This window comes from Rhinoraja longicauda, chromosome 7 (assembly GCF_053455715.1).
Source record: "Rhinoraja longicauda isolate Sanriku21f chromosome 7, sRhiLon1.1, whole genome shotgun sequence".
NCBI classification, from domain to species: domain Eukaryota; kingdom Metazoa; phylum Chordata; class Chondrichthyes; order Rajiformes; family Arhynchobatidae; genus Rhinoraja; species Rhinoraja longicauda.
This window is the reverse complement of record NC_135959.1, coordinates 72,209,807-72,225,655: the sequence shown is the minus strand read 5'-3', so window position 1 is coordinate 72,225,655 and position 15,849 is coordinate 72,209,807. Positions and strand designations below refer to the sequence as shown.

The window sequence follows — 15,849 nt, the reverse complement described above, 5'->3', positions numbered from 1 at the left end:
GGATCGAACCTGAGTCTCCGGCGCTGCATTCGCTGTAAAGCAGCAACTCTACTGCTGCGCTACCATGCCGCCCACCTGGAGAATCATGTATTGTCTTTCCATTGACTGGTTGGCACGCCACAAAAGCTTTTCACTGTACCTCGGTACACATGACAATCAACTATACTAAAACTCAATGGATAGGTGACGTTTCCAGACGGGACCCTTCTTCAGACTACTTGAGGTACTCTAGCAGATTGCCAAGCAGGAGGGTTGCTACCACACGCACAAGAGACCTGGGTTCAATCCTGACCTTGGTGCTGTCTGTGCGGAGTTTGTACATTCTCCCTGTGACGGCGTGGGTTTTCTCCAGGTGCTCTGATGTTCCCCCACATTCTAAAGACGTGCAGGGTTTTAGGTTAATTGGCCTCTAAATTGCCCCTGGTGTGTAGGGAGTGGATGAGAAAGTGGGATAACATAAAACAAATGGGACTAGCTTCAATGGGGACTTGGTCAACATGGACGAGTGGGCCGAAAAGGGCCTGTTTCCACGCTGTATGACTCTATGACTATAACTCCTTTGTGAAAAGCAGTAGATCTGGTGCCTAGTACTTTAGGTTTCCTAGCACAGAAAGCTGGAACTCGTAACTAGTAATGGAGAAACGCAGCATCTCTATATCAAGGCATTTGAATTTCCATCGGGAGAAAAAAAAAATTTCTCATCTCAAAATTCCTTTGTTTACAAATACGGACTGCTTTATAAGTTGTCATTAGTCTGTGGCTTTTAGGCGTTACTTTAGACGTTAGAGATATAGCATGGAAACAGGCCCTTCGGCCCACAGAGTCCATGCTGGTCAGCGATCACCCCGTACACCAGTACTATCCCACACACAAGACAATTTATAATTTTTATTAGAGCCAATTAGCCTACAAACCTGTACGTCTTTGGAGTGTGGGAGGAAACTGGGCACCTGAAGAAAACCCACGCCGTCATTGGGAGAACATACAAGCTCCCGACAGACAGCACCCGTAGTCAGGATCGAACCTGTGTCTCTGGTGCTGTGAGGAAGCAACTCAACCGCTGCGCCACTGTGCCGCCCTTAAAAAGGACTCGACGCTTTCTATCCAAATACTGTAATTTCTACCAATAATGGAATATACTCTAGGTCTGACTACATTACTGTGTGGACACAAGGAACTACAGATGCTGGTTTATTAAAAATAGACACAAAGTTCTGGAGTAACTGAGTGGGTCAGCAGCATCTCTGGAGACCATGGATCAGCAATGTTCTTCAAACTCAGTAACTGAGGACCCCTTCTTCCACCTCCTTCGGGACCAACCCCTCTCCCCTGCTGGCCTTCTCCCCTCTCTGGACCTGCTGCCGCGACATCAACAGCCTCGCATTCTCCGCTCCCATCTCACCCCCACTGAGTGCACATTGTCATTAAGCCCACCAACAAGGGACGTGGCGTAGTCTGGCGGGCTGACCTCTCCCGTGCCGAGGCCAGACGCCAGCTCACAGACATCTCCCCACACCAACCCCTTGACCATGGCTCCATAGACTAACACCAGGCCAACATCTCCAAGACTGTTATTGATCTCATCACCTCCAGCCATCTCCCCTCCACAGCCTCCCACCTTAGTTCCCAGCCCCATTCCGCCCGTTTCTATCTCCCTCCCAAAATCCACAAATATGTCTGCTCCAGCAGACCCATGGTCTCTGCTCCTCCGGCCATACTGAACACGAGAGTATGAAGAAGGGTCCCGACACAAAACACCACCTACCCATGTTCTCCAGGATGCTGTCTGACCCACTGAGTTACTTCAGCACTTTGTGTCGTTTACTGACTACATCACTCTTTGTTAAGATAACTTCAGTCAAATCGAAGCATGCCTGCTCCATTGTAGATAAGAAAATGCGTAAATACTGAACCAGTCAGCACGCTCGCCAAATAAGTCTCTGGTTTCCAGAACCCATTTATCCAGAAAGTGTTGTTATACGAGAATGTTGCCCTAACAGTCTGTGACCCATAGCGCAGTGGCCGGTAGCGCTATGTTTAAACCCGATAGCACTGCAGCCGAAAGCTCTTTGCCTGCCAAACCAGCAGCACTGTGTGTATTACCCAGTCTGTAGCACTGTGTGTATTGATTTGCGAACCAAGTCTGTAGTGCTGTGTATTGCTTTACACGCCAGTCTGCGGCTGATAGCACTCTGTTCCCGGGGGGTGGGAGGGGGGGGGGGAGAGAGAGAGAGAAAGAAAAAAGAGAGAGAGAAAGAGAGAAAAAAGAGAGAGAAAAGAGAGAAAGAGAGAAAAAAGAGAGATAAAAGAGAGAGAAAGAGAGAAAAAAGAGAAAAAGGAGAGAGAGAAAGAGAGAAGGAGAGAGAGAAAGAGAAAAAAGAGAAAGAGAGAAAAAAGAGAGAGAAAAAAGAGAGAAAAGAGAAGAGAGAGAGAGAGAAAAGAGAAGAGAGAGAGAAGAGGGAGAGAGAAAGAGAGAAAAAAGAGAGAGAAAGAGAGAAAAAAAGAGAAAGAGAGAAAAAAGAGAGAAAAAAGAGAGAGAAAGAGATGCTGCTGTAAACTGGACCCCACGTTTACCAAGACAAGTATTGTTTTTGTTCTCTCTTGCCAATAAAACTGATTTGTGACTAAACAGATGAGTGTGTCTTTTTCTGTTCTACTAGTCAGATCCTTCAACCTGTTCCCTTGTAACATTCTCTCTATTAATGTTTTCCCTGGATCTCCACAATCCATCCGAGGTTCACTGCATAAATGTCTCGGTCCATGTGTAATTCTTTTACTAGTCTTCTCTTCTTCGTGTAGTCTGTCTTAAATATTCTGAACAGTCATGTTGTGCTCCTTGGTTAAACCATGCAAGAGATGAAGCTTTCAAGAAGCTACTGGGATAGATGGCTGGTCTCTGACTATGTTCCGGGAAAGCAAATAGCCATTAAAGTTCCATCATTAGTGACTGTGAATCACCATCCTTGAGTAGCATGACAGCCCGCCTGAAGTCAGAAGCCATGAAAAGGGCCTGAATAACACTGTTCATGTAGCAGGTTAGCTACTCCTGTTTTTCCTGTATTTGATTTTGCACCAAGCTTTGGGTATAACAGATCCAGTTGATTTTCTTGCGATGTCCAGGCATTGATTGAGCAATTGCTTTATTTTTTTTCTTCATTTTAAATAGGAAAATCCTTTAGTGCCTCTAATGGAGAGTGACACCATTAATTTGGGAAGAGATTCAAGAGAATTTGAGGAACAAGCAGATGGAAAGCTTCCGGTGAATGTTGGAAACTTAACAGCATATACTTCAGCACAGAAAGTGCTCCTGGTCTTACAATTGGGTAAAATAGCCTGGAGAACACCTGCTCAATTTTTGAAAGTGTGACTTCAATCAAAATGCTAACTCTTTCACAGCAGCCAAACCTCCGGGTTGGCCAACAACCCACTTATCTGCGTTTCTGGCTAATGGTCAAGAAAGCCAATCATTCATATTGGTCAAAGCAGTCTTCATCTCGACATCTGTGAGGCAATCATCATTTGGCAGGTTTTGAATGACCTCATCCATTATTTCCAATGGAACATACTGGACCACACAGGCCAATGAATTTGACCTGATAGTTGATGAAATAACAGTGAACAGCTCCCGCAACAATGAAATCATAGCTGCAGTTTGCGTCGGCCAGATTCGTTGCACAATCCGCTTACTTTGTTTAGTTGATCCAGGAACACCACTTGAAACTTTCCACTGGGAATGCGCTGAGGATATTCAGCAAGCCGTTTACTCACGCAGGCACATAGCTTTGATCCAGATTTCTCACACACTCTGCAGAGAAGCTCAATCTGAAGGGTGTGAAATGCTTTATCAACAGACGTATTACCATGAATATATTTTAACCCTAGCTGAATGTACTCCAAAATATCACTGCTTCTTTTGCTCAGTGGTCCATAACCATCTTGCAGCAGTTTCAAGATACATTTTACATTTTTTTTAAATCACAAAATCTGCTGTGTGGTTCTGGGCAAAAGCTTCCAGAACCTCCTTGCCCACACCCTTTTGGAACTGCGTGTCACCCGACAGAATGAATTTTGTAGGCAACTCAAACATGGCCATACACTGCTTATGGCCAAGAGATTCTTTTGCTGCTTCTTTAATACGTTATACAAGAACATGCTTCATGGAAGTTGGATGGTGGGACAACATCATGGCTTCTAAAACCTTATCCATATTTTTTTCAATCCTGGTACCCTTTAATCCTGGTACCCTTTAACTGGGTGACGTTTCGGGTCGAGACCCTTCTTCAGACTGATGTCAGGGGGGCGGGACAAAGGAAGGATATAGGTGGAGACAGGAAGATAGAGGGAGATCTGGGAACGGGGAGGGGAAGAGAGGGACAGAAGAATTATCTAAAGTTGGAGCAGCGAGAGAGCATGTTGCCAAACTCTCGTCGAAGAGAGGGGGAGAACATCTTCAAAGTGGACATACCTTGAGGAGAAATCGCAGTGGAGCAACAGGTAGTATAAGAAAATAACTGCAGATGCTGGTACAAATCGAAGGTATTTATTCACAAAATCCTGGAGTAACTCAGCAGGTCAGGCAGCATCTCAGGAGAGAAGGAATGGGTGACGTTTCGGGTCGAGACCCTTCTTCAGACTGATGTCAGGGGGGCGGGACAAAGGAAGGATATAGGTGGAGACAGGAAGATAGAGGGAGATCTGGGAAGGGGCAGGGGAAGAGAGGGACAGAGGAACTATCTGAAGTTGGAGCAGCGAGAGAGCATGTTGCTAAACTATCGTCGAAGAGAGGGGGAGAACTTCAAGACAAGTATTGTTTTTGTTCTCTCCCTTGCCAATAAAACTGATTTGTAACTAAACACACGAGCGAGGCTTTTTCTGTTCTACTAGTCAGATCCAAAGATACTAGAGGAACAAGATGGACCACTCCGTTGAAATCGCCTATACTGAAGTGTAGTATGCAAAGGAGCCATTTTAGTAGGCAAAACCCGCCGTTCGCTATGCCTCTCACAGTGTAATCAGTGTTTTGGGGGAACAGTACGTGTGATGATACTGCTAAAATGCAGAATATATCTCATCTATCAATTCACAGGTTTTTCTTATTATTCTTTTTAAATGTTTCTGCAAGTTTCTGCCTACTAAAATGGCATCATGACATACTACTGTTTCTAGGGTCGAGTGGTTTATCTTGTTCCTCTAGATCTTTGGTCAAATCCTTGAACCTGTTCCCTTGTAACATACAGTGCCCTCCATAATGTTTGGGACAAAGACCCATCATTTATTTATTTGCCTCTGTACTCCACAATTTGAGATTTGTAATAGGAAAAACATCACATGTAGTTAAAGTGCACACTGTCAGATTTTATTAAAGGCCATTTTTATACATTTTGGTTTCAACATGTAGAAATTACAGCGGTGTATATTTGGACAGATATATAGATAGGTAGGGTTTAGAGGGATGGGGGCCAAGTGCAGGGAAATGGGACTAGCCCGACACGCCAACTGGCTAATGAGAGCCAAAGGGCCTGTTCCCGTGCTGTACAGCTCTATGGCTGGTGAGATCTATTGCCAATCTTCTTTGCTCCAAAGAAAACCACCACAGTTCTCCTGCTTAAGAAAGTCAAAATTCTTTACCGCAAGAATGCTGTCAGTAATTTTTTTTGCCTCTTCTCTTAAACCATCTAATTTTCCTAAAGTTTGGCTCCCTAAAGTGGCCATTTGAAGAGTGTACATTTTCCCAGCGTAAGGGGGGGGGGGGGTCGCCGAGAACAAAGAGGAACCCAGCGTGCAGTGGGATGGAGAAGGGACCAACATTACTACCACTGTTGTTGGATGAATTACTGATGATGATGAGTCAGAGTATAGAAATAGGATTGATCGACTGACCAAATGGTGCCAGCACACCAACCTGACTCTCAATTTCGGTAAGACCAAGGACCCGATTGTGGACAATGGAAGAGGAAGGATGAGGACCCACAAAGATGTCTATATCGGCAGGACGATGGCGGAGAGAGTCAAAAGCTTCAACCACCACAGCTTTACTTAAAGCAGAGGTGTCAAACTACCGGCCCGCAGGCCGGATGCAGTCCGCGAAGGGGTCCAATCCGACCCGCGGGATGACTTGAGGAAAAGCCAGCACTGTTAGATTATACACCGGAAGTGAGCTACATGACCGCTTAAACTCGCAGGAAATATGGATTTTGCACAGAAGGAAAATGCAAGTGCGATCTGCAGCTGTCACCTCCCCACTCCCAGGGGTGAGTGGACGCTACGCCCATATCCGGCCAGGTGGTGACGCAGGCGGGAAGGGACCGGCTCTGGGGAAGGTGGGGTGTCTCAGTGTTGTTGTGGACACCGGGAAGTGCCTGGGCTGCCGCCACAGAGACCGTCACCATGCACCTGAGACCCAGGCGAGTGCGTGGATAGAGGCTGGTGGGAAGTCGCCGCACTGTGAATGGGGTCGCAGTTAGCGATCTAGAATCTCAGCTGCTCTCCAGGGTGGTTTGGGTTAACGTTGGGTGGTCTGAGTTTGGGTTAACGTTAGGTGAGATGTGAAGACGTGCTGGTAGTTGTGCGGGAATAGGGAAGAGAAGGTGGTGGTAAAGGAAGGGGAGGGGGAGTAGATGAGGGAAGGGAGGGTTTTTAGGGATGAGGAAGTCAAGAAAGGGTGTCGAGGGAGGGGAGTGGGGAAGTAGGTGGTAAAGGAGGGAAGTAGGGAGGGAGTGGTTGAGGAAGGGAGCAGATGAGAGAAGATGGGGCGGTACGGTGGCGCAACGGTAGAGTTGCTGCTTTACAGCGAATGCAGCGCCGGAGACTCAGGTTCAATCCTGACTACGGGTGCTGTACTGTAAGGAGTTTGTACGTTCTCCCCGTGACCTGCGTGGGTTTTCTCCGAGATCTTCGGTTTTCTCCCACACTCCAAAGACGTACAGGTATGTAGGTTAATTTGACTGGGTAAATGTAAAAATTGTCCCTAGTGTGTGTAGGATAGTGTTAATGTGCGGGGATCGCTGGGCGGCGCGGACTTGGTGGGCCGAAAAGGCCTGTTTCCGCGCTGTATCTGAGATATGAAATATGAAAATATGAAATATGAATGGTGTTTAGGGATGAGGGAAGGGAGGGGATTTAGGGACGAGGTAAGGAAAGAGAGAGGATGAAATTAGGGAGGGGAGTGGGGAGTAGATGGAAGGAAGGAAATGGGGATGAGAGAAGGGATAGGCTGGGAAAGGGAGAGGGCAGGTGAGGGAGAAGGTGGGGGTAGAGAAGGACATGTGAGGTGAGGGGAGAGGATATGAGGGGAAGGAAGACATAAGGAGAAGGATGGGGAGCGGGGCCTTCAGGTGAGATAATGGACAGACCATTTTTCACCATGCCAGGTAGCTGCTGTTCACCAGCCAGCCAGCCCATTGTGGGGAAAACATAAACACTGTAGGAAGACTATAAAACAGAATTGGGTCATTTAACCCATCAAGTCTACTTTGCCATTCAACCATGGCTGATCTATTTTCTCTCTCAACCACATTCTATAGTCTTCTTTTTCCCTGTAAGCTAATCAAGACCTATCAATCTCTGCCTCAAAAATACCCAAATGCCGTGGCCTACACTGCTATCTGTAGCAATGAATTCCACAGATCCACCACCCATTCCTCCTCATCTCCATTTTGAATGTATGACCTTTTATTCTGATGCTGTGACCTCTGGTCCTAGACTCTCCTATTACGGGAAACATTATTTCCACATCCACCCTATCTAGGGCCTAGATACCAATCATAAAAGTAATACTTGCTCGCCAATCTTCTTCATGAGAAACGAAATTCATAAAGTGAAACACTTTGTAGTTATAGCAGAGACTCAGACACATGAGAGCAGGCTGAAAGAAACGAAGGCAACGAAAGCTGTTGGAGCGCGCGCGCGTGCGTGCGTTCACGCTGCACAACTGATCCGGCCCGCATGAGGTCGCATTTTGCCCATTCCGTGATCTAAAATGAGTTTGACACCCCTGAGTTAAAGAGTACTTTTTGTAACTTTTTCGGCCCTTTTGTGGCGACTCTTTTATGAACTTTGCAAGTGTGACAATAAAGTATTATCATCATCATACGATACCTTTTGAAAACAGATTAAACCCATTAATAATGACACAAGAAACGTGTGTAGAGAAACTCACTGCAATTTGAATGTTTCCCCTCTGCCGCTTCCGTCTAAAGATATAATCCCATTGATGTCAACAATTGGTTCAAACCTCAAATGACTGAAATAGAATACAATGATATCCTCCCCATCCAGGGAAACAGAACTACTGCACGTATGAAGTGACAAAGCATCTCAATAAAGTGCTTCAAGTGTTTACTAACAAAGAAACCTCTTAAAACATACTGTTTGAATTTTCCAATCCTATTAGAACAGGTGTCTCAACAGTGCGGCACGGTGGCGCAGCGGTAGAGTTGCTGCCTTACAGCGAATGCAGTGCCGGAGACTCAGGTTCGATCCTGACTACGGGCGCCGTCTGTACGGAGTTTGTACGTTCTCCCCGTGACCTGCGTGGGTTTTCTCCGAGATCTTCGGTTTCCTCCCACACTCCAAAGACGTGCAGGTATGTAGGTTAATTGACTGGGTAAATGTAAAAATTGTCCCTAGTGTGTGTAGGATAGTGTTAATGTGCGGGGATCGCTGGGCGGCGCGGACTCGATGGTCCGAAGGGCCTGTTTCCGTGCTGTATCTCTAAATCTAAACACCACTGCTGCTCAGTAAGTTTAGCACCTCCAAATTCAGGGACAGTTTCTCCCCAGCTGTTATCGGGCAACTGAACCGTCCGACCACAATTAAACAGCAATCTTGATCTACTATCTACCTCATTGGAGACCCTCAGACTATCTTTGATCGAACTTTACTGACTTTATCTTGCACTAAACGTTATTCATGATATTCCCTTTATCCTGGATCTATAAACTGCGAATGGCTCGATTGTAATCATGTGTAGTCTTTCCGCTGACTGGTTGGCACGCAACAAAAACGTTTTACTCTGTACACCCGACAATAATAAACTAAACTAAATTTGGGCATAATTACAACTAAAATGGTTAAAAGCAATGTAAAATCCTGTAATTATTATTATTAGTGAACAATTTCACATCAACAACCTATTTAAGGGTAGTACATAGCAATCTTAACACTGCTTCCAGTAATTTGAGATAGGAGCGTTTGAAAGTCAACTGGAAAAGAGCAGATAAGTCAAGTCAAGTCAAGTCAATTTATTTGTATAGCACATTTAAAAACAACCCACGTTGACCAAAGTGCTGCACATCTGACTAGGAAAAAAAGAAACATACAGTGGCAGATAAGGTGAACAATATAACTTCATATCCCTCCCCCTGCACATCTCAATTCTGTTATATATATACACACACACACACACACACACAGTGTTTACCTCTTCTGCTGCAAACTTCAAAACTGCAGTGAAAGGGGTGGCATCAGGTACACTCAATCTAACATAATAAAAAAAAGTTATGTTTTATTACACAAAGCCAATTTCCTGTCAAAGAGAGCCATAACATGAAAACAATCCCTTTGGCGCAACTTGCCCACGATGACCAAGATGCCCCATCTACACTGGTCCCACCTGCCCACGTTTGGCCCTTATGTCTCTAAGCCTTTCCTATCCATGTACCTGTCCAAATGTCTTTTAAAAAGTGTTATAGCACCTGCTTCAACTACCTCCTCTGGTAGCAACCACCACCATATGAGTGAAAAGGTTGCCCCTCAGGTTCCTATTAAATCTTTCCCCTCTCATCTTAGACCTATGTCCTCTGGTTCTTGATTCCCCTTTCCCTGGGTAAAAGACTGTGCATTAACCCTATCTATTGCCCTCATGATTTTATACACCTCTATAAGATCACCTCTCCGCCTCCTGCGCTCCAAGGAATAAAGTCTGAGCCTGCCCAACCTCTCCCTGTAGCTCAGGCCCTCATGTCCTGCCAACATCATCAGAAATCTTCTCTCCACTCTTTCCATCTTAACAACTTCCCTCCTGTAGCGGGATGATGAAAACGGAATGCAATAGTCCAAATGCAGTCATCTATTTAAATTAAATTTCTTACTCAATTACATTTATTGAAGCATCTAATGAGTGGAAATATGATAGCAAGAAAATTTGGCAGCTCATTCCAGATACGGACTATCCTCTGAGTGAAAACGTTGACCCGATGTCCCTCTTCAATCTATCCCCTATCACCTTAAACCTGTGCTCTCAAGTTTTAGAATCCTCTACTCTGGGAAAAAGACTGCATTTATCCGTGCCCCTCATGATCTTGTACACCTCAATAAGGTCACCCCTCGGCCTCCTTCACTCCAAAGAAAAATGACCCAGCCTTTTACTGAAGCCCAGGTAACACCCTGATGAATCTCTTCCGCACCCTTTCCTCTTGGAGGAGAGAATTCCAAAGCTTCATTATCACTTGGGCAAAGAAATAACCTGGTTATATTGTTTATTGCCATGTGTTTGCTGCCATATTTTATCCCAACGTGCGTCAGCAGGCAGTACATCGTTCGGTACTTTTGTAACTTTGTCAGCGCCAAAACGTGGCAACACACGTGTACTGCCTGGATTGAATGCAAAACAAAGCTCTTCACTTAGAAACACGTGACAATAACGTATCGTTCCCTCATTCGTTTATTATTCACTGTGTTCGGAAGTACCGTTTTGCATCAATTTTTACATACTCAATTCTGCAGCTCTTTCTTGGCATCAAATCATCTCTCATTCTGTAATTGTTCAAGTTATTCCTGATAGTGCACAGACTAACATTAAAGGCATCGAGTGGGACGCACTAGGGGAGAAGTATAATAAGTGTAAGAAAATAACTGCAGATGCTGGTACAAATCGAAGGTATTTATTCACAAAATGCTGGAGTAACTCAGCAGGTCAGGCAGCATCTCAGGAGAGAAGGAATGGGAGACGTTTCGGGTCGAGACCCTTCTTCAGACTGATGTCAGGGGGGCGGGACAATGGAAGGATATAGGTGGAGACAGGAAGACAGTGGGAGATCTGGGAAGGGGGAGGGGAAGAGGGAATCCTACGTTTGATAAAGTCTTAAACATTTTCTTTATCCTCACCATTTTTATTATCTGCAAATCTAACCTGAATAACTGGACATAATAATATAAATAAATCCAAACTTGAAAAATTGCCCGAAGGAAACTCGAAAGAGTGAATTTAAAATAACCAACAACACAGCATGCAATGAGTTCTGTGGCACAATTGCAAGGAGTATTTCAAGAACTGAGTTACAAAAGTACAATAAAGGATTCAGAAGATAAAACCTAGGCCAAAGCTCGCACTTTCAGTCACATTCACTTACACTTTGTAGGGCAACTTTGGATCAGATGTCAGCGTGATTTTGAACGTAACTTTAGACCTAAACGAAAAGAGAAAATTGATCAGTCACGACCTGCTGCTGATATGCCTCTGTTAAAATAATTAATCAGACGATAATTACTAAAGTTGCTATTCACTAAAGTGTGGCATTTACAGTTCGCAGCTGTTAATCAATTCTTACAACTCAGTTTGTGCGTTCTAGTTGTAAAGTTTAGAATATCACCAGCACATCGCCCATTAGTTCTACGCACATTTTTTAGATTAGGTTTATTATTGTCATGTACAGTGTATTGTACAATGAAAAGCGTGTTTTGCATGCTACCCAATCAGTTCAGATAATACTACACATAAATACAATCACGTCAAACTCGAAGAAGATACAAAGTGCACAATATAGTTCTCAGCATTGTAGTGCACCAGTTCCATCGATGAAGTCTAATGTCTGTAATGGGGTAGAGGTGAATCGGACAGCACCCTAGCTCATGGAAGGACCATTCAGAAGCCCCATAACAGGGGAAGAAGCTGTTCCCAAGTCTGCTGGTGCAAGCATTCAAGCTTCTGTACCATGTCAGTTGGAAGTGGGGAAGGAGAAGGAATGACTGGGGTGGGACAAGTCTTCGATGATGTTGGTTACTTTTCTGAGGCAGCGTGAAGTGTGGCTGATGTCAATGTTGTGAAGCCTGGTCTGTGTGATGGACTGGGCTACATTCACAACTCTCTGTAAATCTCTGTACATTTCTGTGGTCTTGCGCAGAGCTGTTCCCAAAGCAAGGGATCGGTTATCATTTTTTGGACAGTAGGATTGCAACTCAACAGTATGCTGTCTACAGTGAATCTGTAGAAGTTTGTAAGAGTCGTTGGACATACGTAACATCCTCAGTCTCCTGAAGTCCAGGCGTTGGCTTCTTGGCTGTCACTTCAATGTGTTTCAACATATTTCTCTAACTCCAGCCCTCTCTAATTGTATCTGGTAACATCATTCCACCAGTGCTGCTGGTTTGTAAATTAAATTCCCACCCATAGGTACATAGTTTCTTGAAAGTGTCATCACAGGTAAATAGGGTGGTCAGGAAGGCCGTTGGCACTTTGGCCTTCGTCAAGAGTATTGAGTATAGAAGTAGAGAGATGATGTTACAGTTGTATAAGACATTCATGAAGCCACATTTAGAGTACAGTGTTCCGGTTTGGTCACCATATTTATTGGAAAGATGTTGTCAAGTGGGAAAGCGTGCAGAGTTGATTTACGAGGATATTGCCAGGACTCGAGGGCCTGAGCTTTGGGGAGAGGTTGAGCAGGCTAGGACTTTATTCCTTGGATTACATGAAGGGTGATCTTATAGAGGTGGACAAAATCATGAGAATGAATCGGATTAATGCACAGTCTTTTGCCCAGAGCCGGGGAATCAAGAACCAGAGGACATGGGTTTAAGGTGGGGGGGGGATAGATTTAATAGGAATTTGAGGGGCAACTTTTTTAAATTATTTACACAAAGGGCTGTGGGTAAATGGAATGAGCTGCCAGGGGAGTTAATTGAGGCAGGTACTAACATAACATTTAAGAGACACTTAGACAGGTACATGTATAGTCAGGTTTAGAGAGATATGGAGTAAATGCTGGCAGGTGTGACTAGTGTAGATGGGGCATGTTGGTCAACGTGGGCCAGGTAGCCCGAAGGGCCTGATTGCATGCTGTATGACTCTGTGACTCAATGGGGATCAAAGGGGTCACCAAGGAAAAAAGGGATGAGGTAGGAGCATTGAAAGCAATGGCTGGTGTTTGATTGAATGCTTCATATGGATGGGAATGAATCTATGATATATTCAAGACACTGACTGATTCTTGTTTTAAGTAATATGGGATTCGAGTGATATTGGGTGAATCAGGAAAGTGGCTCCGCGATCCCACCAACCTGCTCATCATTGGGAGGAAACCAGAGCACCGGAAGGAAAGGCCACACCATCTTAGGGAGCGCAGGGAGAGATAGGGCAAGCTAGAACTTTACATCTTAGAATAGAAGGGAGGCTGAGGAGTGATCATATAGAGGTTTACAAAATCATGAGAGGAATAGATCAGGTAAACATACAGGTTCTTGCCAAGAGTAGGGGAATCAAGAACCAGAGTACATAGGTTTAAGGTGAGAGGTGTAGAAAAAAAACTGCCGACGCTGGTTAAAATCGAAGGTAGACACAAAATACTGGAGTAACTCAGCAGGTCAGCTAGCATCTCGGGGGAGAAGGAAACGTCACCCATTCCTTCTCTCCCGAGATGCTGCCTGACCCGCTGAGTTACTCCAGCATTTTGTGTCTAACTTTAGGGTGAGAGGGATGAATTTGATATGAATCCCAGAGGGTGATGAATATACTCATCCTCTGTAGTCTTCTCACTCACTGGATAGCATGCAACAAAGAAGCTTTTCACTGTACCTTAGTACACGTGACAATGATAAATTAAACTAAGGCAGCACAGTGGCGTGGCAATAGAATTGCTGCCTCACAGCGCCAGAGACCCGGGTTCAATCCTGACTTTGCGTACTGTCGGTGTGGAGTCTGTATGTTTTCTTCCTGCGACCTGCATGCGTTTCGTCTGGGTGTTCTGGTTTCCTCACACCTCACAAAGACGTGCAGGTTTGTAGATTAATTGGCTTCTGTAAACCGTCCCTAGTGTGTAGGATAGTTAGAGTATAGATGAAGATTGGTCAGCGCGGACTCAGTGGGCAGAAGTGCCTGTTTCCATACTGTATCTCTAAACTAAACCAAATGGATTGCGCTGTCGAGGTGGTACACTTGAGGTATAACAACAACATTTAAAAAACATTTGGACAGATACATGAATAGGAAAGGATTAGAGGGATATGGGCTAAACACAAGCAAATGGAACTAGCATAGATAGGGTGTATGGACCCATCATGGTCACCATGGAGCTGTACAGCATGGAAACAGGCCCTTCAACCCACCTTGTCCATGTCGTTGGCATACTGGGTAGTCCCATTTGCCTGCATTTGCCCTTTAAGCTCTTCCTATCCAAACATGAGGGTCTTTTTACCCTTACAATTTCTCAGCTCAACCCACAAGGATTCTACATCATCTGATCCTGTCACCCGTTGCGGTTCCAACCTCCCACAGGACGGTTCTCCTCCTCCTGCTGGGCCACAATCGACCGGCCTCTACCTTCCGGACCGCCAGCTTCCTGGGTCTGTCCCAGGGCCTGTCCCTGGTCTGGTGTTCCCCATCCCCAGGGCGGTGCTGCTGTGCCAGTACCAGTGCCGCCTCCTCCTCCTCCCACTCCTCCCCCTCCCCTCTTCGCCCTCCCTCCCTCCTCCTTCCTCCTCACTCACTCCCCAGTACCAGAGCCGCCTCCTCTTCCTCCCCCTCTCTTCCTCCCTCTCTCCTCCTCCTCCCTCCATCCTCACTCACCAGGCGGTGCCAGTACCAGTGCCAGTGCCGCCGCCTCCTCCTCCCTCTCTCCTCCCTCCCTCCCTCTCTCCTCCCTCACTCCCCAGGGCAGTGTCAGTACCAGTACCAGTGCTGCCTCCGCCTCCTCCTCTTCCCTCTCTCCTCCTCCCTCACTCCCCAGGTGGTGCTGGTGCCAGTACCGCTTGCTCCTCCTCCCTCTCTCCTCCTCCTCATCCCTCTCTCCTCCTCCCTCACTCACTCCACAGGTGGTGCCAGTACCAGTGCCTCCTCCTCCTCCTCATTCACTCCCTCCCCAAGGTGGTGCCAGTGCAGCCTCCTCCCTCTCCCCATCTCCCCTCCCCCATCTCCCCTCCTCCCTCTCTCCTCCTCCCTCTCCCCTCCTCCCCAAGGTGGTGCCAGTACCAGTGCCTCTGCCTCCTCCTCCTCCTCCCTCACTCCCCAGGTGGTGCCAGTACCAGTGCCTCCTCTCTCTCTCTCTCTCTCTGCCTCCTCCCTCACTCACTCCCCAGGGGGTGCCAGTACAAGTGCCTCCCCTCTCTCTCTCTCTCCCTCCCTCCTCCTCCCTCACTCCCCAGGTGATACCAGTGCCTCTGCCTCCTCCTCCTCCCTCACTCACTCCCCAGGGGGTGCCAGTACCAGTGCCTTCTCCTCCTCCCTCCCTCACTCACATTTTGCCTCCCGGAGCGGCAGCCGGAGCAGCGCTGTTCAACGTCAGCACGTCTCCGCGCCGCCGACCAGCCTCACGACACGTCAGCACGTCAGCACGTCTCCGCACCGCCGACCAATCGCGCGCCTCGCGTCCCCGCAGCCAGGACCCAATCGGCGGCGGCGACCAATCACGGCACAGAAACAGAGAACCAATCAGTAATCCGTGGGACACGGCGGCCCCAGCCAATGGGCGCGCAAGGACACGTCACCGCAGCCGCGAGCTGCGCTCACGTGGCCGCAGAGGCGCAGGCCCAAAACAAACCGTCAACTGGTCGCCGGGGGAGACGGACACAAGATGGTGGAGTAACTCAGCGGGGCTCGCCACGTCCCTGGACAGAAGGAATGGGTCAGCATCCAGG

General features: G+C 46.7%; 1 protein-coding gene and 1 pseudogene across 2 annotated transcripts in view; both read right to left on the bottom strand.

Annotated features, from left to right (window-relative positions):
- ufm1 (ubiquitin-fold modifier 1) overlaps positions 1-15,542 on the bottom strand; it is a 31,011-nt gene extending 15,469 nt beyond the window's left edge. Inside the window, exons 1-3 of one of the 2 annotated variants that reach the window (XM_078403177.1) lie at positions 15,451-15,542; positions 11,352-11,408; positions 9,422-9,479 (exon numbers count right to left, since the gene is read on the bottom strand). In XM_078403177.1, the coding sequence (XP_078259303.1) occupies positions 9,422-9,479; positions 11,352-11,408; positions 15,451-15,452 (117 nt within the window). In that variant the 5' untranslated portion in view covers positions 15,453-15,542. Of the gene's footprint in view, positions 1-9,421; positions 9,480-11,351; positions 11,409-14,322; positions 14,639-15,450 lie in introns of those variants that run through there. The other variant, XM_078403176.1, reaches the window with a different exon arrangement.
- Positions 1,370-4,207, bottom strand: LOC144595401 (ubiquitin carboxyl-terminal hydrolase 35 pseudogene; annotated as a pseudogene).
- Positions 15,543-15,849: the final 307 nt, after the last annotated feature.